This window comes from Dromiciops gliroides, chromosome 4 (assembly GCF_019393635.1).
Source record: "Dromiciops gliroides isolate mDroGli1 chromosome 4, mDroGli1.pri, whole genome shotgun sequence".
Classification (NCBI taxonomy): domain Eukaryota; kingdom Metazoa; phylum Chordata; class Mammalia; order Microbiotheria; family Microbiotheriidae; genus Dromiciops; species Dromiciops gliroides.
Window position 1 is genome coordinate 383,788,081 of NC_057864.1, and position 26,167 is coordinate 383,814,247.

At 35.8% G+C, this 26,167-nt stretch overlaps 1 protein-coding gene across 1 annotated transcript in view; it reads left to right on the forward strand.

Annotated features, from left to right (window-relative positions):
• Positions 1 to 26,167, forward strand: part of UTRN (utrophin) — a 705,722-nt gene that overhangs the window by 320,933 nt on the left and 358,622 nt on the right. Inside the window, exons 43-47 of the mRNA XM_044001726.1 lie at positions 13,828 to 13,978; positions 15,338 to 15,513; positions 20,622 to 20,757; positions 21,609 to 21,758; positions 24,357 to 24,441. Of these exons, the coding sequence (XP_043857661.1) occupies positions 13,828 to 13,978; positions 15,338 to 15,513; positions 20,622 to 20,757; positions 21,609 to 21,758; positions 24,357 to 24,441 (698 nt within the window). The remainder of the gene's footprint in view (positions 1 to 13,827; positions 13,979 to 15,337; positions 15,514 to 20,621; positions 20,758 to 21,608; positions 21,759 to 24,356; positions 24,442 to 26,167) is intronic.

Sequence of the window (26,167 nt, forward strand, 5' to 3'; positions counted from 1 at the left end):
GAAACCCCACACAGCCCCCAACCACCCCAACCAATTGTCTGGCTGCTCTGACAGTCACATGACTGCCCTCACTAGGCTTCCAAATCATTATAATTTTGCCAGGCGCGAGTGGTGATGACGTGAGCGCCATGGCAATGGCTACAACCAGTGGGTGGAGCACCATGTGGTTTGCGGAGCCCCAGGGCAGTGTGCACCAAGGCATAAAAACCTCAAATAACAATTAATTCTTTACACTGGTTAAAGAGTTATTGCCACAGCCTAGGTGAGGAGATGAGAGCCTGAACTAGGGTGGTTGCATAAGATAAGGTGTAAAGGTAGAAGTGATAAAATATGGCAATGGATTAGATAAGCGAGAGGATCAAGAGTTTTAGGAATGAGGATGGAAATGAGGTTGAGTGCCTCGTTAATTGAGAGGATGTTGATACACTAAAAGGGGGGGGGGAGTTTTGGAAGAAGAAGAGATTTGGGGAGAAAAATATTGAGTTCTGTTTGGGATATGTTGAGTCTGAAATCCATCCATCCAATCTGAGATGTTCATGTGACATGCATCTCCAACTACCTTTCAGAAATCTTGAACTGGATGTTCGTTAGTTATCTTAAACTCAATATTTCCCAAATGGATCTTATTATTGTTCCTCCTAAATCCTCTTCCCCAGGTCAACACCATCCTCCCGGTCTCTCTAGATCACAGCTTAGGAGTCATACTGGATTCCTTACCATCTCTCACCCCCATATTAAGATGTTGTCAAGGTCTATCATCTCTCAAATATGCCCTCCACACCTCTCTTCTGAACACTGCCCCCATTCTAATGTGGGCTTTTGTCACCTTATCCCTGGATTATTGCAGTGGCCTGTTGGTAGGTCTGCCTGGTTCAGGTCACTTTGTCCATCCTTCATTTAGTCAATAAAGTGATTTTCCTAAAGTGCAGGTCTTGATTACATCTATTCCCCACCCTGCTCAATAAAGTCTGATGGCTTCCTATTGCCTCTAGGAGTAGATACAAAATCCTTTGTTTGGCATTCAGTCTTTCATAACCTAAGCCCCCCTCTTACCTTTCAAGTTTTCTTTCACCTGATCCCCTGCCACATACTCTTTGATCCTGGCTGCTCCACAAACAAGACAATCCATCTCTCAGTTTTTCTGGGCATTCCCTGGCTGTCCCTCATGCCCAGAACTTTCAACTTCCTCTGCTGTGAGTACCAACTTCCCTGATTTCCTTTAGGTCCTAACTAAAATTCCATCTTCTACAGGAAGCCTTCCCAGCCCTTCCTAATTCCAATGTCTTGTCTCTGTTGATTATTTCTTATTCACCCTGTATATAGCTTGCTTTGCATATATTTGTTTGGATGTTGTGTTCCACCATTATTTTGTAATGTAATTACATTGAGGTCAGCAAATATCTTTTGCCTCTTTTTGTATCCCCAGCATTTAAACATTATACCTGGCATGTAGTAGCAGGCACTTAATGAATGCTTATTGATTGGTTGATACATCATGGTGGTTCTGGAGAGAGCCTAGCACTGCATATATAGATTTGGGGATCATCTTTTTGTACTGACTTCTATGATCTTTCCCCTTTCAGTTCATAAAATGGGACAATTGTGAGGTAATATTTTAGTTAACTGTATAATTCATTGTGCAGATTGTTACTTAAGCACCTACTATTTCAAAACTAAAATTCTATTTATGTGTAGCATTCAAGGAAGACTCTGGAGTAAGAGGCCCCAGATTTTAATCCTGCCTCTTAGCACTTGCCTGTGTGGCCATAGGCAAATTAATTCCATCTCCCTGGGCTTCAGTTTTCTTATCTGTACATTTATTGGGTTGGATTATAACCCTAAGAGAAGTTGAAGTAAATTATGAACTGGGATTGCTCCTAAAGATTTTGGGGTGTTCTCTCAGTATCTCATTGGAGCAGTGAGGTGGCACAGTGGATAGAGAGCCAGCCCTTGAGTCAGGAAGACTTGAATTCAAATCTGACCTTGGACACTTACTAGCTTTGTGACCCTGGGGAAGTCACGTAACCCTGTTTGTCTCATTTCCCCTCTCTATAAAATGAGTTAGAGGAGGAAGTGGCAAACCACTCTAGTATCTTTGCCAAGAAAACCCCAAATGGGGTCACAAAGAGTCGGACACTACTGAAATGACTGAACAACAACAATGCTATCTTATCCCCCAAAAAACTTAATTAGGCAGCTTGTTAGAATTTCCATTTGAATGTAGTCACATAGAGTAATTTAATAAATGAATGTTGCCTAAGAAGTATTATTTTATATGAGCTGTGTGCTAGCTAAATACCATCTGTTTATAATAGAAAGGTCTGTGTAGAGCAAATGCCTTTAGAATGCCTAATACCACTGAGAACTAAGGACTTTGAGAGGATATGAAAGGTTTGAGGCCTGTTGAGTTTTTGAAGCCCAAAAGCTTTTTAAAAATTACTTTTTTTCAATTAATAAGCATTCATTTTTTCCTCCAAATTGAAAAACAAGGGAAAAAAGAACATTCTCCTAAAAAATAGACAGTTATGCAACACAAATTCCCAAAATGGCCTTGTACAAAAAAGCATGCCTCAATCTAAAACTTGAGTTCAAATAAGAAAGAGGTCCTACAACTGGTTTTGCTCTGTTTTGATGGTTTTTCAGAAGAAGGAAATGGGAGGGATAAAGGACTATGCTATAGAACACTGGAGGAGGAAGGGAAAGGAGCACTGTATGTCATAAAATGGGTCAAATGAGAAGAGAATTCATGGATGAAGGAAAGGGTCAAGGAAATAGGTACCCCATGAACCTTGCTTTCCTCTGAACTGGTTACAGAGGAATGTTGAACACAGAAACAGAGAGGGTGGTATGGAATTTCATTTAACTCGAAAGGGAAATAAATAATTGATGACATTCAAAGAAGAGAGGGCTGGTTAAGAGGATAGGTAAGGGGAATAGTCATAAGCAAGACATGATTCAGCATTGGAGAAGTAAATGTGAAAGAGAAATTAAAAGGAAGGAAAAAATTCTAAAAGAACTTTTGATCAAGCAAGTGGTAAGTGGAGGAGCAAAGAGAATTGAAACAAATCTTTACAGTTATAGATCACAAGTATTAGGCAAACTCCTTTGCTTTAATAACCTTTCTTTGTAAATAAGAGGGTAGGGCCGAAAAGAGGAAAAAGGTATAAGAAGACAGGATAGAAATTATATATTTAGTAGTCATAACTATTACCATGAGCAGGATGAACACACCCACAAAATTAAAGAAGATAGCTTAGAAAACAGACTCAAACAACAGATTGTTTTTAGGAAAACAAAGATTCATATAGACTTAAAAATGAGGGACCAGTATAGAATTTATTATGCTTCAGGTGAATGTAAAAACAAAACAAAATAGGAGTAGTGATCATGATTTTAGACAAGGCTACAGCAAATAGTTATGATAAAAAGATAAGCTGGAAATGTATGAAATGCTTAAAATGATAACAAATCTGTATCAATATTTAATAGGCACTCAATGGCATGGGGATGGGGAAGGAAGGAATAAATATTCATATAGCATATACTATATACCAAGCACTGTGCCTAAGCACCTTATTTATTATTATTTGCAAGTATTTTATTTGAGCTTCATAACAACTCTCCGAGGTAGGTGCTATTATTATCCCTCTTTTACATTTGGGGAAACTGAGGCAAAACATGGTTAAGTGACATACCCATAGTCGCAAAGTTAGTAATTGTCTGATTCTTGTTTAGAACTCAGCTCTTTCTGACTCTAGGCCCAACATTGACCTTCTGTTCTACCAATTGCCTCTACCTGCATAGACTCTAAATACTTAAAAGAAAAATAACTTGCATTTCAGGGAGAAATAGTACTTCAAGACTAGGGTCTAGCTTAGGAGAATAAAACTAGAATAGTGGGAGACCTACAAGTACCCTTTTCATATTTAGACAAATCTAAGTGAAGATAAATAATAAAGAAATTGATGACTTGATTAGAACATTAAAAAAATAGATTATTTTTTGGCAATTACTTAATGAGATCAGAAAGCAGTTTGCACATTTACTAGCCATACATCACACATTTACAAAAATTGACCACATGCTGAGGCATAAAACATCATAAAAATGAAAATAGGCCTATCGCCTTAAAAAAAAAAAACAAAAACCTCAAATCATGATACCTTGATAGTTCAGTGGACTTCTGATCCTCTCTATGTGGGTTCTCCTTCATGATGCAAACTAATCCATTCATATCTTTTCATCTTTTTGAATTCTTGTCTGTATCTTCTCATTAATCTTCCATGAATAATCTACCATACACTCTTGAAGACCCTCCTCTGGTCTTGAATGCTTAATGATGTGATGATCAGCTTATCCATCACTCTCACTCAATGTTTGACATAGCTCTTTTCCTTGGTATTGTCTTTTATGTCACTTCTTCTCCATAATTCATTTTTGGTAATGTACTGCAGGATACTTAATTACATCGGATTTTGCTTTGGGTCAACTACAATTTTGCTTAGTCTAAGGTCATGGTGGTCCATTGCATAAATAATGTTGTTAAAAATATTAAGTTTTATAACAGGCAGCAGGTAGAGATCTTTGAAAACAATGAATAATTTTCCTAAGATGTTTAAGCCCAGTATCCAATCCCAAGGCTCTATGACCATCTCTTTTTCTGTTCGCAGAATTTATGCAAGATTTAAAATCTGGGAAATACACATCCTTCATCTTCCTGTTGTATTTTTTCCCTTTTGTCAACTGATATCTCTGGGGCCATGTGCTGTCAGCATGATGTCATCAACATAAAGGAGTGTTTATAGAACCTCATGTTTTGTTTTTGTTTGTTTGTGTTTTAAAGAAAATCCTTTTACTTTTTGGATTTTTTATTGTACATATTCCATAGCAGTTGAAAAAACCTTCACACTGATAAATATTGCTGGTTTTTTGTCTTGATTGATATATGATATTCAAAGGATTATTGAACCAAGTTATCTTTATTGTTGGATCTGTCTATGGAGGTTTGAATATTTTTTACATTTCCATGGGAGTCATGTTATGAGGAAGAGCCTTCCATGGTATGCTTTGTTCTGCTAAATCAATTGCTGTTTTAGATTTTTTTTTAAAGTAGGCATGTCAGGATCTTGCATTTTCTCTATTTTTCAGTCAGTTGTTACACTAGAAATTGCCTGTGTTATTGATGTCAAACCCAAATAGAAATGGGGGCCACTAAAATGTAAATAAGTATCCTTGTGGACCACAAATTGACTTAGAAAATCACATTAAATTTTTTTTTGTTTTATTTTTATTAGTTTAAAAATATTTACCAGCTATGTTTTTTTTTCTTTTTCCAGTGAGGCAATTGGGGTTAAATGACTTGCCCAGGGTCACCCAGCTATTAAGTGTCAAGTGTCTGAGGCTGGATTTGAACTCAGGTCCTCCTGAATCCAGGGGCGGTGCTCTATCCACTGTGCCACTTAGGTGCCCCCCAACTATATTTTAATCTGGTTTGGTGTTGTGTTTGGGAATGTTGTTGGCTGCATGCAGCTACGTGTTCAACACCTATGGCCTACATGGTCTTGTCTGTCTTATGTTTTCATCAGGTATAGCCTTGATATGTACAAAGATTTTTTTATAGAAGATAAAATCAGTCTATGAATTGGGTCTTTTTCTCATTCTTCTAGGCCATTTCCCCTCATGTTACTAGTACCACTTTTTTGGAATCTTCCCTTCTTTGTGATATATTGGAAAATAGATTCTTTGCCTTTAAAATTCTTTCTCCAAGAATGGACATCATCTAATTGTGTTTGTTAATTCCCTCCCTCTTGTAAAGACACATCTAATACAGATAAGCAGGGGGGAAAACAGGAATATTAAAAAAAAAAGACATTCTAATTTTCATTGACATAATGTTAGTATTTTATTTTAACATAATTTTGATATGTACTATAAATTTTATATCTTTTTCCAGACAAATCTAATTATTGAGGGAAAATAATTTTAACATGCTAATATCATAGTTAACTTTTAGCATATAAAAATATTGAAATAGTCTGCCTTATAGTTGAACAGTGATGCTTCTTTACATGCTAAATTTGAGCTCCATTCAGTGTCCCCCTCAAGTTACCTGTCCTCCATTTGAAACTTGAAGTATAGACCCAAATTTCTTGGTCCCTCTATGGTCTTACTGATAACTTATAAATGTGCACTATTTGTCTTATCATCTTAAAGCTTCCTCTTTTCCCTTCTTTTTCAACTCATTTATCCCAAATGCCTTCTTCCATTGTTTCTACCTTCCGCCCATCTAAAGGAAAGAGGTGGCCCTGCTTTCCTCAAGGCAAAGTGCCTTACATGCATAAGTGATTCCATTCTATTCCATCTTCTCCAAAATGTTGACTTCTCTCTCATCCCTACTCTCTCATTTATCTTCAGTCTCTCTGTTCACCGTCTGTTTCCTTACTGCCTACCAACATTCACATGTCTCCTTCATCTTCTGAAAATCCTTACTTGATCCATCTCTCCCTGCTAGCCATTTCCCTATTTCTTTCCTCCCTTTTGTGTTTATTTTTTTCTCCTTGAGAAAGTTATCTTATGTTATCTGCCCCTACTTCTTTTCCTCTCTCCTTAATTCTTTTCAGTCTGAATTCTGACCTTATCATTCAGAATTACTATTTCTTTTTTTTTTTTTAGTGAGGCAACTGGGGTTAAGTGACTTGCCGAGGGTCACACAGCTAGTAAGTGTTAAGTGTCTGAGGCCGGATTTGAACTCAGGTACTCCTGACTCCAGGGCTGGTGCTCTATTCACTGCGCCACCTAGCTGCCCCCCAGAATTACTATTTCTTAATTGCCATATCTGATTTCCTCTTCTCAGTCTGCATCCTTCTTGACCTCTCTGCCTTGTCCTTGATGCCCTCGTCTTTCTATGTTTACATGCTGCTGTTCTTTCCTAGTTTTCCTCCTTCCTATCTTATTCACTCTTTTTCAGTCTCATTTGTGAGATTTTCATCCAGTTTATACCCCTAACTATGGAAGTCCTACAGATCCCTGCCCTGGGTCTCCTTCTGTTCTCCTTTTATAGTTGATGATCTCATCAGCTTCCATGTATTCAATCATTATAACTATACCTATTTTTCCTCAAATCTACTTGTTAAACCCTAATTTTTCTTCTCAGATTCAAACTCTCATATGCAGCTGTTTATTGGACATCTTGAACTAAATGCCCCACAGACATCTTAGAATCGACATGTATAAAATTGAACTCATTATCTTCTTCCCATCCCCACGTTTTCCTGTTATTGTTGCAGGCACCACCATCCTCTCATTCTCCAAGGCTTGAAATGTAGGATTCCTCCTTGACTTTTCATTTTTTTCTTACACTTTTTCCATCATATTCAATCTGTGCCAAGGCCTATTGATTTTACTTTGCTGACATCTCTTGTATGTGCCCCCTTCTCTCCTCTCCTCTCCAAATTTTTTTTGCAGGGCAATGAGGGTTAAGTGACTTGCCCAGGGTCACACAGCTAGTAAGTGTCAAGTGTCTGAGGCCAGATTTGCACTCAGGTCCTCCTGAATCCAGGACTGGGGCTTTATCCACTGCACCACCTACCTTCCCTGACCACTTCTCTTCTAACATTTCCCTTACTCTGTTACAAACCCTTACTTCACCACAATAACCTGCGAGAATTAGGCTTCCTTAATGGCATATCTAATTATGTCACCACCTCCCTTTTTAACAAACTCAGTGGCTCTTTATTACTTCCAGGATCAAATAGAAAAACTTCCGTTAAGCATTCAAACCCTTCATAACCTGGCCCATTTTTCCAGTCTTACATTTTATAATTTCCTCCCACCATGTACCCTGTGATCCAGTGACACTGGGCTCTTTGATGCTTCTTGAACAAGAAACTCTTTATCTCTCAACTTTGAGCTTTTGACAGGCTGTTCCACGTGCTTGAAATTTGCTCCTTCCTTCCCTCAGTCCCATGTAAAACCCAAGCCTCCACAGGATTCCTTTCCTGATCCTTCTTAATGCTAATGACTCCACTCTCTCCATTATCTTCACTTTACTTTGCCTTTCTCTTTTTGTACATAGTTGTTTGCTTGTTTTCTCTCCTATTAGACTGTAAGTTCCTTGAGATCTAGGACAGTCTTTTTCCTTTTTTTTGGTATCCACAGCACTTAACAGTCTCTGGAACATAGTAGGCACATTATAAAGGTTTACTAATTGAATGAAATCATTAAGCAAGAGGTCTTTGCCTAAATTAAACTCTTCATGGCTAGTTGAGACTTAAATTAGGAAGCACTACAGTTTCCAATTTTATTTTCTTTCCTATGGAAAAGGGGAAAACCAAATGCAAAACCTTTCATATAACAGCTAGAACACAAAGGTATTGTCACTTGTTTCCTCTAAAAGTACTACCTTGAGGTCATTCATTTATTTGAGATTGATTCATCTCAGGGAGAGAAGAAAAAAGTTTTTCTCAGAACATTTTTTAGAGGGAAGTTTTCAAATTTTATATTGGTTTATATAATCATCTTTTGAGACTATCGTATTATGTGGGGGATAGAGAGATCTTGCCTTGAATTCAGTTAGACCAAGGGACAAGCTTCATATCTATATGGTACCGATTGTGAAACTCATGGCAATTACACAACATCTCAGTGCTTCAGACTACTTTCTATGATGGCAAAACAGTTACTAATCATCATTGTTAGATCTTCTTTACTGGGAATACCCTACACCAATAAAACCAGAAGTCTGTGCCAAGCAATTGGACATACATACTCCCTTCTCTCCACATCCCCATGCACCAACCAAAACTCCCAACCCACCTCTTATGGTTTCCTGTATTTTTAATTCCTAAGGATAGAATACAAGAACATTATACAATCATCAAACACCTTCATCAGAAACTTTGGCACTTACCAGCTGTGTGAGCATTGAACAAGTTACATCAATTCTCTGAGCCTTATTGTCCTCATAGGTACAGAGGATTGTATTTCTGATTGTCCAACCATAGGTCCCAGCCCAAACCTCACTTGGTTGTTGTTTGGGTTTTGATGGCTCAGAGTACACGTAAATAGCAATTGTTTCTATTCTGGCCAGAACCCTGAGGGTTTTCCCCTCATAGATTTTTTTCCTTCCCTTTCCTTTCCTTTCCTTTCCTTTCCTTTCCTTTCCTTTCCTTTCCTTTCCTTTCCTTTCCTTTCCTTTCCTTTCCTTTCCTTTCCTTTCCTTTCCTTTCCTTTCCTTTCCTTTCCTTTCCTTTCCTTTCCTTTCCTTTCCTTTCCTTTCCTTTCCTTTCCTTTCCTTTCCTTTCCTTTCCTTTCCTTTCCTTTCCTTTCCTTTCCTTTCCTTTCCTTTCCTTTCCTTTCCTTTCCTTTCCTTTCCTTTCCTTTCCTTTCCTTTCCTTTCCTTTCCTTTCCTTTCCTTTCCTTTCCTTTCCTTTCCTTTCCTTTCCTTTCCTTTCCTTTCCTTTCCTTTCCTTTCCTTTCCTTTCCTTTCCTTTCCTTTCCTTTCCTTTCCTTTCCTTTCCTTTCCTTTCCTTTCCTTTCCTTTCCTTTCCTTTCCTTTCCTTTCCTTTCCTTTCCTTTCCTTTCCTTTCCTTTCCTTTCCTTTCCTTTCCTTTCCTTTCCTTTCCTTTCCTTTCCTTTCCTTTCCTTTCCTTTCCTTTCCTTTCCTTTCCTTTCCTTTCCTTTCCTTTCCTTTCCTTTCCTTTCCTTTCCTTTCCTTTCCTTTCCTTTCCTTTCCTTTCCTTTCCTTTCCTTTCCTTTCCTTTCCTTTCCTTTCCTTTCCTTTCCTTTCCTTTCCTTTCCTTTCCTTTCCTTTCCTTTCCTTTCCTTTCCTTTCCTTTCCTTTCCTTTCCTTTCCTTTCCTTTCCTTTCCTTTCCTTTCCTTTCCTTTCCTTTCCTTTCCTTTCCTTTCCTTTCCTTTCCTTTCCTTTCCTTTCCTTTCCTTTCCTTTCCTTTCCTTTCCTTTCCTTTCCTTTCCTTTCCTTTCCTTTCCTTTCCTTTCCTTTCCTTTCCTTTCCTTTCCTTTCCTTTCCTTTCCTTTCCTTTCCTTTCCTTTCCTTTCCTTTCCTTTCCTTTCCTTTCCTTTCCTTTCCTTTCCTTTCCTTTCCTTTCCTTTCCTTTCCTTTCCTTTCCTTTCCTTTCCTTTCCTTTCCTTTCCTTTCCTTTCCTTTCCTTTCCTTTCCTTTCCTTTCCTTTCCTTTCCTTTCCTTTCCTTTCCTTTCCTTTCCTTTCCTTTCCTTTCCTTTCCTTTCCTTTCCTTTCCTTTCCTTTCCTTTCCTTTCCTTTCCTTTCCTTTCCTTTCCTTTCCTTTCCTTTCCTTTCCTTTCCTTTCCTTTCCTTTCCTTTCCTTTCCTTTCCTTTCCTTTCCTTTCCTTTCCTTTCCTTTCCTTTCCTTTCCTTTCCTTTCCTTTCCTTTCCTTTCCTTTCCTTTCCTTTCCTTTCCTTTCCTTTCCTTTCCTTTCCTTTCCTTTCCTTTCCTTTCCTTTCCTTTCCTTGTAAAGGAGGTAATTTTTTTTGGGGGGGTGCCAATTCTTACCTATAGTTTAATCACTGAATGGGTGTTGCCTCAGACAAACTGAGGCCTGGAAAAGACCTTAGCTTAAAAAGGTCTCCTACTTCATCTGGGGCCATCTCCAGTTGTCCTGATCTATGTCTTGTCACTAGATAGAGATGGCTCTGGAGGAGAGATTGAGGCTGGTGGCAGCCCTTCCTCGCTTAAATCTAATTCACTTGCAAGTCAAGACATCACCTTTCTGATGTCATTGGTCCTCTTCCAGAATGAAGGACAAACAACAACACAACAGAGGGTTATACTAAATGACCTCTACTGTGCCATCTTTGTCTCGAGTCTATAATTTCATTTGTATTTCTCCCCTGATTTCCATGTAGTTGAATGACTTTGCAATTCACATATTTTTCAAATTCCCTCAGGAGTTGAATCTAAGAGAACAAATTAATTTCCAAAAGCAGATCTTAGTATACAGGATAGGGAAGCCATGACTAGGAAGTACTAGGAGATGTGAATCCATAAAATAAGGATTTTACTGCACTTGGAGTTTATTATTGGTTAACATCATGGTATGACAGGGAAAAAAAAATCCTTAGGTGATTTTAGATCACATTTATGGAAGTAGAGCATTGAGTATGAAGGGAAACTATTACTATTTTTTGCCTTGCTCAGGCCATATTCTTTATATTTGCTCATCTCTGGCTCTTACTCCAGTTGTGGTATATCTAGAGGATGATGAACAAAGATGAGAAATTGGTTGAAGTATTTGATGATGTTTATCCTGTAGCACAGAGAGTTTAGTGAGTATGTAATTGGATTGAAATGTTCAGAGTTATCATATGAAATGCATTTTCTTTTTATGTTTCATAGCACCTTACAATAGGCAGAAGTTACAGGGAGACAGATTAAGGAAATTCTTTCTCAGAATTGAACTGTCCAGAATTAAAATTTTATTTTATTACTGGAATTATTCAGACAGACGTTACCTTGATATATTTGAGGTTATTCAGGTATGTGTTAGAGATGTGTTGAAGATTACTTCAGATGGCCCTTCTAGAGTTAAGATTCCTGAATCCCTCTTTCATCTAGGAAACTTTTTTTAAGTTGATCATGGTCACTGGTCTTAGGAATCCTTTTATTTTATATCCCACAAATCAAAGGCATAGACTTGCCATTTAATTTGTTTTCAAGTAGGTTGTTAATGCTCTATTAAGTATTTGCGGGTTGCCTAGTTTAATATTTTTATTTTGCAAACTTACTTGCACAATCATGTACATTGGGTTATAAGTTCATAGCTATAGGACTAGAAGGAGCCTCACAGACCATTATGATCCAGTGTCCCATCTCTCCCCCTCCTTCCATTTTATTGCTGAAGAAAAGCAGTCTTACAGAGGTGATGTAACTTAAGGTCACCCAAGTAGGAATGTCCGATGCTGGATTACAATCCACATCCTTGGATTTCAGGTACTGGTTTTTTTGTTTTTGTTTTTCCTGTCCCTTGTTGCATCACACCATGCTTGCTTCAAAGCAAACCAATTTCCCAGAATTCAGTGTTTTAGATATGTTTTCTTTGATGATCGCGATGGTATAGATGCCCTCAGTTCCTTTTCATCATTGCTTCTTGACCAATTCTGTATAATGTAGCCATTTGATAGCAGCTTTTATAGTCCTAGGTACTCTGGGATACCTAGCGACAATTTGCATATATCAGAAACCTTTTATTGAGTAAGGGCATTTATACATCATTTGGCCTTGCAGATGTGATAGGTGATGAAAGGATTAATGTTTTCTTTAGATTGTTTGGGCTGTGATTTCGTTGTTGAGAGCTATTAATAAGAAAAGCCATGATCTATAAATTGTTGTTGTATATGGTGTCTTGGGGGTATTCAGAGGTTAAATGACCTTGCTATGTTTTTAGAGCTAGTATATTTCAGAGGCAAGGCCAGAACCTTGAACAGACATATACTGGATCAGGTTCCTTTTCATCGTTTCTATAGCACAGGCTAAAATCAGTTTTAATAGGACAGGTTAATAATATATTAGTTAACTATCTTAATATAATTTTATAATCCTAGCCCATTAAACCTTTTTGCATTGTGTGTATATATCTAAGGCTCTCTGAGTATGCCAAAGCACTAACGTTTTCACTAATCTCTCTTTTATAATAAAGGGTAATTAAAGCTAAATATGCCTTTCTCTGTGTAATGACCTAAATAACATTCCTATTATTGCTATGTTATGAACCTTAGCAGATTCATGATCATAATTACAACTTTTTAGGTATGGGAACAGTTGACATTTTTATATAGTATAGAATTGGGGCATTTGAGAATTTTAATCATGTAAGTCACCAAACAAAAAAAGGATTTAATTTCTTTTCAATTATAAAAGAAGTGTATTAAAAGCTTAATAGACAACTGCAGGGTAAATAAATGTTGATTTCACTAGGAAAGAGTTCAGAAACAGAAATCACTGTATTGATTTCCATTATTGTGCCAGATGGGCCCATTAGCATTTTCATATATTTTGGTGAATGTTTCCACAGGTATGGTTGCACTTTGTTTCATGAACTATTCCCCCTCCCCCCAATTTCAGCCCCTGGTGGAAGTTTTTGCAAAAATGAATGAATAAAATAGGGAGGGAACATGGTTGGTTTTGAGGGGGAAGTATTTCCCTGTGGTGTTTGCTTGCTAACATAGATTAAACTTTATTCTTGTTTACTTTTATAACCAAATTATTTGATTTTTCAAAATAAACTTAGTATTACACAGTTTTATGGGTTAACCAAGCCAATTGATTCCATTTCTAAAATTTGAAGTGTTTGCAGTTCATTGTATCAAGTTTGACTACAATTAGTCAATCTTATTTTCCTGAGCTAGAGAATTTGGAAATTTTAAATCATCAAGCTCTTTCTAATTTAGAAATTTTATGAGGGTATCATGTGAGAATGATAGCTTTAGATCAGATTTTCTGAAGAAACTATCATTTGTAATACTTTGGAACATTTTGGTTTATAAAACAAGTTGTTATGAATTGATACTTTTTTTTTTACCAGAAGCTTAAAACATAATTAACAATAAAAGAACTAATTGGCATTGTGGAACATTTATTGAGAATTTTGAGTTCTTTCCAGAATGGAATAAATGTCTAGAATCCTGAGAAATTCTTTCACTTTTAATTAGGGAATTCAAATACTTTTAAAGCTTCTAATAAAAAAAATAACAATTCTTGACTACTTGTTCTCTAAATGAAGATATTCCAATGAATTGCAATGGAGGCAAACACTCACCACTTTCTTTTATTTTTAATTTATTCCCTAAAAGTTGTTTTGATAGAGCTGTGGAAGAATGGAGACACTTCCATTGTGACCTGAATGACCTTACCCAGTGGGTGGCAGAAACTGAACAGTTACTGGCTGATGCATGGATTGCAGATGGCAACTTGGATCTAGAGAAAGTTAGGCTACATCAGCAGGTAGGGGTTGCTTTTTCAGATACTTCCCTTGATTTTAGTGGCTTTTGATGCAATAACTTAAAAATGAGATTTTGGCAGCATGCAATTTGCTTTGGTCTTTTATTCATTAAAAACATGTATATATAATAACTTACCTCAGAAAAATTTTAAGCTTCTTTTTTATAGAGTAGGGGTGATGGGGAAGAAATGGTGTTTGAATCAGGGTTTTCTCTGCATAGTAATATTAACAAAAGTGGGAGCTTTTTAATTCTAAGAGTCATTTTAATTTAATTTATTTTTGTTTACCAAATGGGGTCCCTAAGCTCTTTTAATTTTGCCTGTGAAGTGACTTTATTTAATAATTTGTAAGGTTTCACTTCTTTGTGTTTTATGGATGTAAACACTTAAGGGCTTCACTTGTAAGTTTGTTAGCATCTTCACTAATTATTGTAAAAGGAAGTATTCTTGATACAAAGCCCTTTATTTATAAAATAGCACCAACAAAATTGTTCTTGTTGAAGCAGTCTTATATAATAATGGTAACAAATTAAGTTTTTTTCTTTTTTAAAAAAATATTTATTTTAGTTTTCAACATTTGTTTAGATAAGAGTTCCAATTTCAAATTTTTCTAACAAATTAAGTTTTAATTTAGACTATTGGTAAAAGTAAAATTTAATTTTTTAAAAGTTTTGCACATGCTTTGAATTCTAAAGGCCATGAGAGAGAAAATAAAGGAAATATTCTTGTTTTAGGGTTATTTTCATCTGAGTTTTTGATTAGTTATTAGCATGTATTTATGTTCCCTCATCAGCTTCCCTACTATTTCCTTTCCCCTAAGAATTTTTTCATGAATAAGAAATTTGAACCTGGAATTAAATTTTAAAAACAAACAAACCAGTTTTTTATGACTTTGCATTGTGATATTTACAGTTCATTGATATTAAGTCAAAATAAGCAAAGTATTAAAGATTATGAGCGTGATTAGAAGGTAATTAATAAAAAAAGACATGAAAAATAGACATGGCTAGAGAAATAGAAGCAATCCTCTTAAAGAATTTTTATTAAATGTGATTGATTCTCATGTAACCCTCTTTAAAATGCTCCCTTTTATATTGGAAAGTTTTTCTTCTTTGCTTTATTTTTATCTAATAAAATGAATGAATCTGAATTAGCTCTAAAAGTACGTTTATTCTTTCCTTTGAAATTCTCTTGACTTGTTTTAAAAGAACTAACTAATGAGGATATGTTTTCTGTGTTAATCTTCCCATATATAGGCTGCTGCAGCATTTAAATTAACATCATAATTCCTAGGTGTGTTGATAGCTTCGAAACAGTTTAATCTAACATTAGAATTTATCTTGGCATTTGCTTCTGTGGCAGGAACTTGAAGAGGGAGTTAGCAGCCACCAGCTTAGTTTTTCATCACTAAACCAAACTGGAGAAGCCATCATCCAGAAAGTCTCCACTGCAGATGGAAGCTTCTTGCAAGACAAGCTGTCAGGGCTTAAAAAACGCTGGAACTCAATTATGAAAGAAGTAATGGAGAGACAGCAAAGGTATCTAAGACATAACTGGAGGTTCTTCAAAATTACATTCTATGGAAAACTTTTTAGAAAGCAGATTAAGGGGCAGCTAGGTGGTGCAGTGGATAAATCACTGGCCCTGGATTCAGGAGGACCTCAGTTCAAATGTGGATGCAGACACTTGACACTTAATAGCTGTGTGACCCTGGGCAAGTCACTTAACCCTTATTGCCCTGCAAAAAATAAAAAAGAAAAGAAAACAGATAAAGAGGTTTGATTCTTTTGTTCTCCATTGTTAGAAAAGTTTCTGACATCTATTTTATATGTACCTATGCTACATTCTCCCCTGAATTATATGATTTGCTCATTTTTCTGCTTTTGTATTTTTTACCTTAATTAACATTACTTCTCCTTCTCATTTGTCCATGCTAAAGGTAGATTGAATAAGGAAGTACAGCTATTCCCAGTGTCTGACTTTTCTTATGCAACTATCATAAACATGATTCTTTGCCCAAAGTATGCAAAGTTGAAAATACTAATTGAAAGTGGCCTCTTGTGATTTGTTTTACAAATGTGATATTCTTAGTTGTTTGAGAGATGAGATGCATGTTTAATTTTTCATGAAGTTTGTGAAGACTTATGGGATCATCTCTTCAGACTAGGCAGACCTTTTAGGGATCATCTAGTCCAGACTCTTCAATTTTTAGATGATAGAACTAATACTCATTCTATAAATCCAGGCCTTATCTCTCCCCACCCCCACCCCTCCGCACACATCTACATATATGTTATTGTCCTTAGATGGTCTGGAGTTTTTTGCAAGCTACAAACTGTGTCATAAGGCATGTTGGGTAATCCACACATCTCTTTGTTTTAGAAAATAACATATATTCAAATTTCATTGTAATGCAAAAGAGCTCAAATACCATTAGGATACTTTTCTCTGTTAAATCTTCCTGGACTCAGGAAAATGGAGGGAATCCCAAACTCTTGGGAGACTTGGTTGGGGGTGAGGGTGCTGTGCCAGAATTCCTGGAATTTGCCTTTGAAAACAAATGCCAACTCCACATGAAAACCCATTCTCCATGGCTCCAGAGTACATGTGAGCAAATCCACTGGAAATTATTCTTATCTGTATTATCTTTTGGGGGGGGGGCGGTATGAAGGTTAAGTGACTTGCCCAGGGTCACACAGCTAGTAAGTGTCAAGTGTCTGAGGCCAGATTTGAACTCAGGTCCTGCTTAATTCAGGGTTGGTGCTTTATCCACTGTGCCACCTAGTTGCCCCTCTATTATATTTTAAGATGTAATTTTTAGTCGGTTTATGGAAATTACCTGGCAAAAGAGATTCATATTCAAATATTTCCATGCCCAAGACTTATAGCATATTAATATTGATGTTTCAGACAATGGAAGTTTTAAAACAATAGTCCCAGTTTGAAAATCCAGATGATATATTCATGCTATCTACCTCAGATGTGTAGATGAAATATCAAGTAATGAAACTTTTACTTTCATGTGCTGAGAAATTTCATAATCATTTCATCAGAATCAACAAATCAATTAGTAATTATCTATTTCAGTGGAATCAGCATTTGTCAAATTCCTGTTTACTCTATGTCATGTACTCTGCTAGGAACTGGAGATACAAAGATAAATATCAGGGGAAAACAACATGAAAACATAAATAAATTCAAGTTATATACCAAGTAAATACCAGGAAATTGGAGATGTGTGGGGAAAGTATTGGAAGCTAGGATAAATAGTAAAGGCCTTATGTAGGAGGTGGCACTTGAATAATACTTTATTGACTATTAATATTCTATCTAGATTGGATCTGTTTTCTTTGATAGTTTTTTAATGACTAATTAAAAAATATATGGTCCCAAGTAGCCTAGACCCTGTTCTTTAATTATATCACAAAGATCAACAAGATATTAATGCATTATTGATGGATGATTTACTGTAGATATTTAAGGAATCCATAATTTATCCAGGGTGACTATTTCCTTCACTAATGTAGATTCCATGCTTTTCAGGCCTTAGCACATGGCTTAATGAATTTTAAGTTTCCCTGCCCCACCAGGATCATCTGATGATGGCTAGACTTTTTTTTTTGTAATGAACTTTTTTGAATTAGCTAGTTGCTTTTGGAAAATATAGGTGGAATTCACCCCAGAAGTCTTTACAACTTTATAGAACATTTAAACATCAATAGCTTTTTACTCCCATATCCCTCCTTCATCAATACAAAAACATGTTTTTCCTACTGCCAGGATCATTACAGTTATTTGCAGAAATTCACTCCAAATTTTGTTGCAGATTGATAAGTCTTTGTAGAGTACATACCACTGAAGTAACACTATTCATTCTTTTGCCTGTCAAAATGATAATGCATGCAGGGAATTAAATATTAAATACATTAAATAAATGTAATAAGTTTATTTTTAATTTCACATCATGATACTAAGATGTTTATCTATATTAGGTTGGTATCATGACTGCATTTGTAGGAATTTTTTGAATGATAATTTTTAATTCAACAAATAACTATTATTGAGGACTTATAGTTAAGTTCTTACACATGTAAGTACCACTTTGTTTCTTCTACATGATTCTAAATCATCTAGATTCTATATCTAAATAAACTGTGTGCTATTTAAGTAAAATTAGGTAGGATGCATAGTTTATTAATAAATACCCAATGATTAGTTAGCCCATAATTATTTATGCCTATTTAATAATATCATTACCTAGGAAATATTATGCTAGCTTGTTAATGAGAATTTCATAGAAGACAATTTAAAGTCTCAGAGAAATCTAAATTCATTAAAAAGGAATGATAAAATGTCCAAAAAGAAATCCCTGTGCAATCCTTCTTTTACAGTAGGAAAGATATTGTGTTTCTTTGAAGTTCTTTGGAAGTTCAAGTACTTTATGTAAGCACACAGACACACACATATGTATATATATTTTATAAGAATTAAAGTACTTTATTCAATTATATGAATACAATTAATTTCCTACTATTAAAGGGATTATTTATAGATACAATTATACATGCATATATATATATACATATATATATATATATATATATGGAGAGAGAGAGAGAGAGATTAGTTAGAAAACCATCCTTAGAATCAGAACTTGGTTCAAGCCCTTCCTGTAACAAAATACTGACTGTATTACTCTCTTGGGCAAATCTCTTTCTCTTTGTGCCTCAGGAACTTTTTCTTTTTTAATTAAAAATTCCATTTAATAAAAAAAATTCCTCAGTATTATGTACATTATTACTTTATATTTGAAAATTAATTTGAGCATATTGCAAGCATATTTATTTTTTAATGAATAATAAATAATACCTTTGATTTCACTGTTAAAAAAGCAAACTTTTTGGGGCAGCTAGGTGGCGCAGTGGATAAAGCACTGGCTCTGGATTCAGGAGGACCTGAGTTCAAATCCCGCCTCAGACACTTAACAATTACTAGCTGTGTGACCCTAGGCAAGTCACTTAACCCCAATTGCCTCATCAAAACAAAACAAAACAAAACAAAAAACTTTTCTTTTCCATGGCTTATTTAGCTTTTTATAACTTTGAGAGAGAAAAAAAAGAAAATTAGCAAAAGCAAGAATGCATGATACATTATTTTAGAATGCTAATTCAATACTTTTGAACCCATTTAACAGATGGTCTATCAAAATTTTTTAGGTAGACCAATAATTTTGAAATTATCTCTCCTGGACCTATTTTCCAGGTCAGTTTTTCCAAGAAGATATTTCACATTGCCCTCTATTTTTTATTCATTTGAATTTGCTTTATTGTGTCTTGGTTTCTCATAAAGTCACTAGCTTCCATTTGTTCAATCCTAATTCTTAGGTAATTATTTTCATCAGAGTGCTTTTGTACCTCCTTTTCCATTTGGCCAATTTGGCTTTTCATGCTCTTGGCTTTTTTCTCATATCTTTTCTGCATCAGCCTCATTTCTACTTCTCTAACTTTATCTTCAAAGACCTTTTTGAGTGTTTCTATGACCTGAGACCAATTCTTTTTCTTTTCTTTCTTTTTCTTTTTTTTTTTTTTTTGGTGAGGCAATGAGGGTTAAGTGACTTGTCCAGGGTCACACAGCTAGTGAATGTCAAAAGTGTCTGAGGCTGGATTTGAACTCGAGTCCTCCTGAATCCAGGGTCGGTGCTTTATTCACTGCACCACCTAGCTGCCCCCCAATTCATATTTTTCTTGGAAGCTTTAGATATAGAGGTCCTGATGTTGACATCTTCCTCTGAGGGTGCTCCTCAATCTTCCTTGTCACTAAAGAAACTTTCTATGGTCCTCACCTTTCTCTCTCTGCTCATCTTGCCTTTCTTTTACTTGACTTTTGGCTCCTTAAAGTGGAGCACTGTTTCCAGGCTGCAGTATCCCAAGCTTCAGAAGGTCCCAGGTGGTATGATTTAAGGAGGATCAGGTTCTTCACTTGTCTGGCCTGTTCCCTGGTCTGTTAATGACCCCAGACCAACTTGCTAATCAGCCAGCCTTGTGTTTTGTGGTTGTCAGCTCTGATGAGCCTGTGCCCCTCCCCCACCTGGGCCACTGCTGCTCAAACCTACCTCCTGGTTCCCAGCAGGGGTAAAAAACCCAAGTTCTGCCTCAGCACCAGCAGAGACCCCTGTAATATCTCCCCCCTGCCAAGGGCTCAGCCCTCTCACCAGACTGTGAGCTTAGTTCCAGACGACACTGGTGCTTCAGCTGATTCAGGGGCTCTGGGGGTCTCCTTCTCCAGTGAGGCCTTCCTGGAACTGGATCTGTGTCAGGGTGACTGTGGGATTGAGCTCCACTTCTGGCTCAGCACAGCAGCTTCCCCCTCCCGACCTTCCAAGTTGTCCTTGGTTGGAAGATGATTTCAACACATTCTTCTGTGGGATTTGCTGCTACAGGAGTTGTCCTGTGGCATTATTTGGATGTTTTTTGGAGTGATCATGTCATGAGTTTGAGAGCTCACTGCCTTTCCTCCACCATAGGATTATTGATTTTTCTATCAAAATTTTTAATAAAAGTGATTTGACACCTTTTACTTGGTCTGCATACAGTATTCTATCACACTAGTTGGTTTGCTCAATATTTTTCAATAATGATTTTTCTAGAATGAAAGCAGAAAATGAAGAGCTATTAGAATTCAGAAAAAGGCTGACCGAAATTAATTGCTGGTTATCAAAGGCTGAAAGTGCTTTGGAGAAGACACCTTCATCTGAGAAAGAAGATAGTGTCCAAGAACTAAAGGCTAGTTATATAATTTTCTTTGTTTTTATACCTTTTTGGGGTTTAAATGAAAGAATAGAAATAGTGTTGCAGGATAATGAGGAAAAATTCTTCCATTTGAAGGCAAATATTAAACATTAAAATATATTTTAAAGGCACATTACCTTAGCATTTATAATTTAGCTCTGAAAGGGGCACTAAGGAAAACTTGAAGTCATAGTTTCAGAAGATTGTGTTAGCATAAGAATTATTAGCCTGATGCTACCATTTCAATATTTGAACCAAGCTCCTGATATTTTTGTGTCGTGTAATGTCTTGTTGTTCAGACACAGTCTTTTTGTGGTATTAAGCCCCTACTGCCTAGAGCAATGTTTGCATTGAGTTGTATGGGAAACTTATAAATGATTGAGTTATATCAATAATAATTCCTGGCAGTCTTTAGCCATCATGGTGACATTAATCACCCTTGCATTATTACACTGTGATTCTTAATTGCTGCTTTGTAGTTCTATTCCTTGAAATATTTTCATAGGCATCTGGTCCAGATTAGTCCCCATAACAAGTATAGAAAAAGCTAGAGACATTATGTTTTTTTCTGTATTCTACTTGTTAGGTGTATTTTTATATAAATTTAAGTAGATGTATTGATTTTTTGTTAGATTATTTCCCATATAAAGAACTTTATTCCACAAGAAATTTTCAGGGATTGTTCCTATTACTTCCTATCAGAGTGTAGTATGTTTATGGATGAACTTTTTAAATGCCAAATTCATGATTTTTTGGACAAGTTTTTTTTTTTTTTTTCCTTCCTGTTATTCTACTAATGCTTGTGTGGCTAGGTTTTAACCAAAGCTCTCTTCTGCCCCCTTTAGGATTTAGGTCAGCAGATAGAAGTGCAAGAGGAAAATCTGAAGTGGTTGAACAAAAGAGAACCTGAGATTCTTTTAGTTAATAGCTTGAGTTCGCAAGAAAGAGATCACATCTCAGAAAACTTAAGAACTCTTAATATAAAGTGGAATAAGGTATGCATGAAAGCTTTGCACATGGTAGGTCCTCAATAAATAATTGTTGATGTGATTTGATATGGGAATGATAACCTATAATATTATATTTTACCTTTATCCTTTTTCAAAAAAGATACCTCCTCCATTTTTCTTTTTGAAGTTCATGTTACATTAATGGGATATAATGAAATATTTATTTCCTTATCTTAAAAAATGGTAGGGATAAATATTAAAAGAAAAATGTTATTATATTGGGTGTTTTGTTTTGCTTAATAGATTTGGATATTGTGAAGTAGATTAAATGATGGATATTTAATGTTGCTTGAGATAAATCATATTGGCTTGAAAGGATTCTTTTTCACTCGGAACATGACTTCATGCATGAAACTACTTGAACATCATATAAGAAACAGAAAATCCTGTAATATAAAAGCTAATTCTTCTACAAAGTCTTTAGCAAGTATCTTAGAATTTAGTTGGTGAACTCCAGTGCTACCATCCCACAGTGCAGCCCCTTTCAATTTTGGACACTGCAGTTATTAAAAGTCTTTCCTTCTGAAACTTCTAACCTCTTAATAGAAGCAAAACAAATCTAATTCTTCCTTTTTTGTGATTACCCTGCTTAAGTCTACTGTCATTAAGAGGCAGATAATTGGTACAATGAATGGAGTGCTAGTCTGCAAGTAAGTGAAACCTATGTTCAAATGTGGCCTCAGACACTTACTAGCTGGTGACTCTGGGCAATTCCCTTAAACACCATCTGCTTCATTTCTTTAAATTGTAAAATGGAGATAATAAAACATCTACCTCCAGGGGTATTGTGAGGCTCAAATGAGATAACATTTATAAAAAGTTTAGCCAACTGCCTCACTCAAAGTAAGCACTTAAGAAAGGCTTGTTTCTTTCCTTCCTTCCTTCTTCCCTTCCCCTGTTCCTCCCTCCCTGCCTCCCTTCCTCTCTCCCATAGCCCCCTGCCCAGTGTTCTCTTACCCAAGCTAAGTAAATATTGTTATTCATTCACTTGATTTTTATATGATCTAATTTCATGTCCTCTCACCATCTTTCTTGCCATTTTGTGGATGAATTTATTTTGTTTTTTTTTGTTTTTGTTTTTGTTTTTGTTTTTGTTTTTGTTTTTGTTTTTTTTTTGCGGGGCAATGGGGGTTAAGTGACTTGCCCAGGGTCACACAACTAGTAAGTGTCAAGTGTCTGAGGCCGGATTTGAACCCAGGTACTCCTGACTCCAGGGCCAGTGCTTTATCCACTGTGCCACCTAGCCGCCCCCTCTGTGGATGAATTTATGAAAGTTACTTTGACTCTGCAGGTTGAAGGTTCTTCATCTATAAAATGGGAGTCTTTAAATTAATGACTTTTAATATACCCACTAGTTCTAATTTTATGATTCTTTAATTTTAAATGTTTATCAATACAGTTCTTAAAATCTGGCCTCTAGAACTAAATTCAGTATTCTAAGTGCAGTCTTTTTTTTTTTTGACTGAACAACAGAATTTTTAATGACAGTATGTACAGTAGTGTTTTAAACTTTATACTATTGCACACTTAATAGACTATAGTATAGTGTAAACATAACTTTTGGGGGGGGGCAATGAGGGTTAAGTGTCTTGCCCAGGGTCACACAGCTAGTAAATGTCAAGTGTCTGAGGCCGGATTTGAACTCAGGTCATCCTGAATCCAGGGCCATGCTTCATCCACTGCACCACCTGGCTGCCCCTGTAAACATAACTTTTATATGCACTGGGAAACCACAAAGTTCCTGTGACTTACTTTATTGATATATTCAATTTATTGAATTTATTTTTTTTTGCCTTTGCTACCATTGCCCAGTTCAAAAATTGGGTTGGGGGAGAAGCCAGAGTATACAGTTAATTATAGTCATAGTAACAATGATAAATTATGATTTGCTTTGAATACTATATTAAATTTATAATTTTGTTTGGACTGCAGAGTAGCACTGTTTGGTAGGTACTACCTCCAAATTGAAGGGAAGTCTAAATGTACATAAAACAAATCACCCAGAACAAAACTATACAGCAAAATCTCAAGAATCCCAACCCTTCCTATCTTTCATTCTTTTTTCTTATTATGTTTAGAAGAATGCAATATCTCATCAATCATGTTACTGGGCAGTGATTTTTATTTCAGTTATGCAGAGATCTCTCTTGCGTATTGATAATAAAGTTAAATGAGAATGACTTATTTTTTGAAAAGAAGATTTCTTTTTATTTTGACTTATTTTAATCTGTAATATATTATTGAAAAGTGTGAGATCACCTTTTTGCTTGGCTAATTGAGTGAATTAGAATATGTATATAATGGAGAATGAAGAAGAATCATATAAGATGATTTATGAATCAGTTGTTTCTATGCAAAAGGAGAAAAGACCCACTTCAAAAGAGTCATAGATCTATTTGATTTTTAAATGTCTACTGATGGCTTTGAGTTTTATGTATGAATAGTAAACATATTTTTAAAAACATACTAGTTAAAATAATAGAAAAATATTCTGTTTTAACATAATTTGGACTTAAAATAATCTTCATTTTTGTGGGAAATATTTTCTTTTACATTTCTTTCTGTATGTGTTTGAAATTACAGGTGTACAGAGAAGTCCCTACTACTCTGAGGGAAAGAGAATTTGATGTTTCAGAGCCCCATCCTGAGATGCCCCCCAAGCTCTCTGGTGAGTAAGGGAAAACTTGATACCTTAGTTTTGTTTAATTCTATATAGAAATTTATCTTTCTAATTACTTCTTTATGAAGTCATTCTTCTATGAGAGTTCTAAAAGTAAATTTTCCTATTTATTTTAAAAAAATATTATTTTATGGGCAGCTAGGGGTGTAGTGGATAAAGCACTGGCCTTGGATTCAGGAGGACCTGAGTTCAAATCCAGCCTCAAACACTTGATATTTCTTAGCTGTGTGACCCTGGGCAAATCACTTAAGCCTTATTGCCCTACCAAAAAAAGCAAGCAAGCAAGCAAGCAAGCAAGGAAGGAAGAAAGAAAATCCCCTTGTGGGGGGGGGGGAAGAGAAAGAGAGAGAGAATGAATAAAAAAAGTATGATTTTAATTTGGTATTTTCTTTTGGAGTTTAGCAAAGAAGTCTCATTTAAAAAAACTCATCTTTTGAGTGAAGAGTATTAGAGTAGAATATATAATACTAGCATTATGATTATTTAACTGAGACTGGGATGACAGCTTCTCATGTTACATATTGGCATTTTCATGCTACTATCCCAAACAACATTCTGTCATAATTCATTATGACTGATTCTCATTGGGAAATTATTCAGATGATTCCTGAAATGGGAATGTCAGAGTCTGCAAGCTTGCGCTTTGGCCCCAGTGTATTCCCTTCTCTTGAACATCAGTCTGATGATGGTATCATCACTTCTATGCAGCTGTTTCTGTGAAATTGATCTCTAAAGTTTTATCTAACACTATGTTTTTTCACTAAACCAGTGAACACATTAGGTTGGGGGATATGTGTAAATGTAAAATAATAGTGGTAGTAATGGCTGATATTTATAAAACACCTTAACATTTGAAAAATACGTAGATAACCTCATTTGAATCTTATAAAACGTTTATAATGTAAATACTACCCATGTTATGATTCCCATTTTAAAGTTTAATCTATTGAGACCAGCTAGTTAGCATTAGAGTTCAGATTTGAACCTCGTTCTTTCCCATTCCAAAATCAACAATGTGCTCTCTTAATCAGGGTACTTCTCCAAATATTTTCTGCCTTAGTCTCAGAATATTGTAGCTATAAGGACACATAATGATCATTTAGTTTCTAACACTTTCATTTTATGGATCTGTAAGCTGGCTCCCAGGGAAGCTCAGTCATTTATTGAACATTACATAGCTAATTCTGTTAATACTGAACTTCAGTAAAAATGCCTTCCTTTTCCACGCCAACACACTACCTTGCACAGACCACATTGCTTCTCACTAATAGGATGGTTTGGAGGGTTATTGGACTTGCAAAGGAATTAAAAGACATACTTAACTCCCCTCAAAGAGCTTATAATTTTTTTTTTGGAAGACACACAATTCTTGCCTGAAGGGATGAGTCAGTCATAATGAATTATGACAGAATGTTGTTTTTGTAGACATCTTCAATCCTGTTTTGTACATTCATTCAATTATTAATATTTTCAGTAGTCTTTCTATTTTTAAAAAATTATCACAAAATGTATATGTTCTTGTTGTCAATATGCAGCTTATGTTGAGGATCTGCATCTATGATTTTATCAATTTGGACGTTTTCTTCACCATATTGGCACCACAGTGGTACAGGGGGAGGAACATGTATTCTGAAGTGAGAAAACCTAGATTCAGTGTCCTTCTCTGATATTTGACTATCAGTATTACCTTTATGTCACTTAACCATCTTTGGCC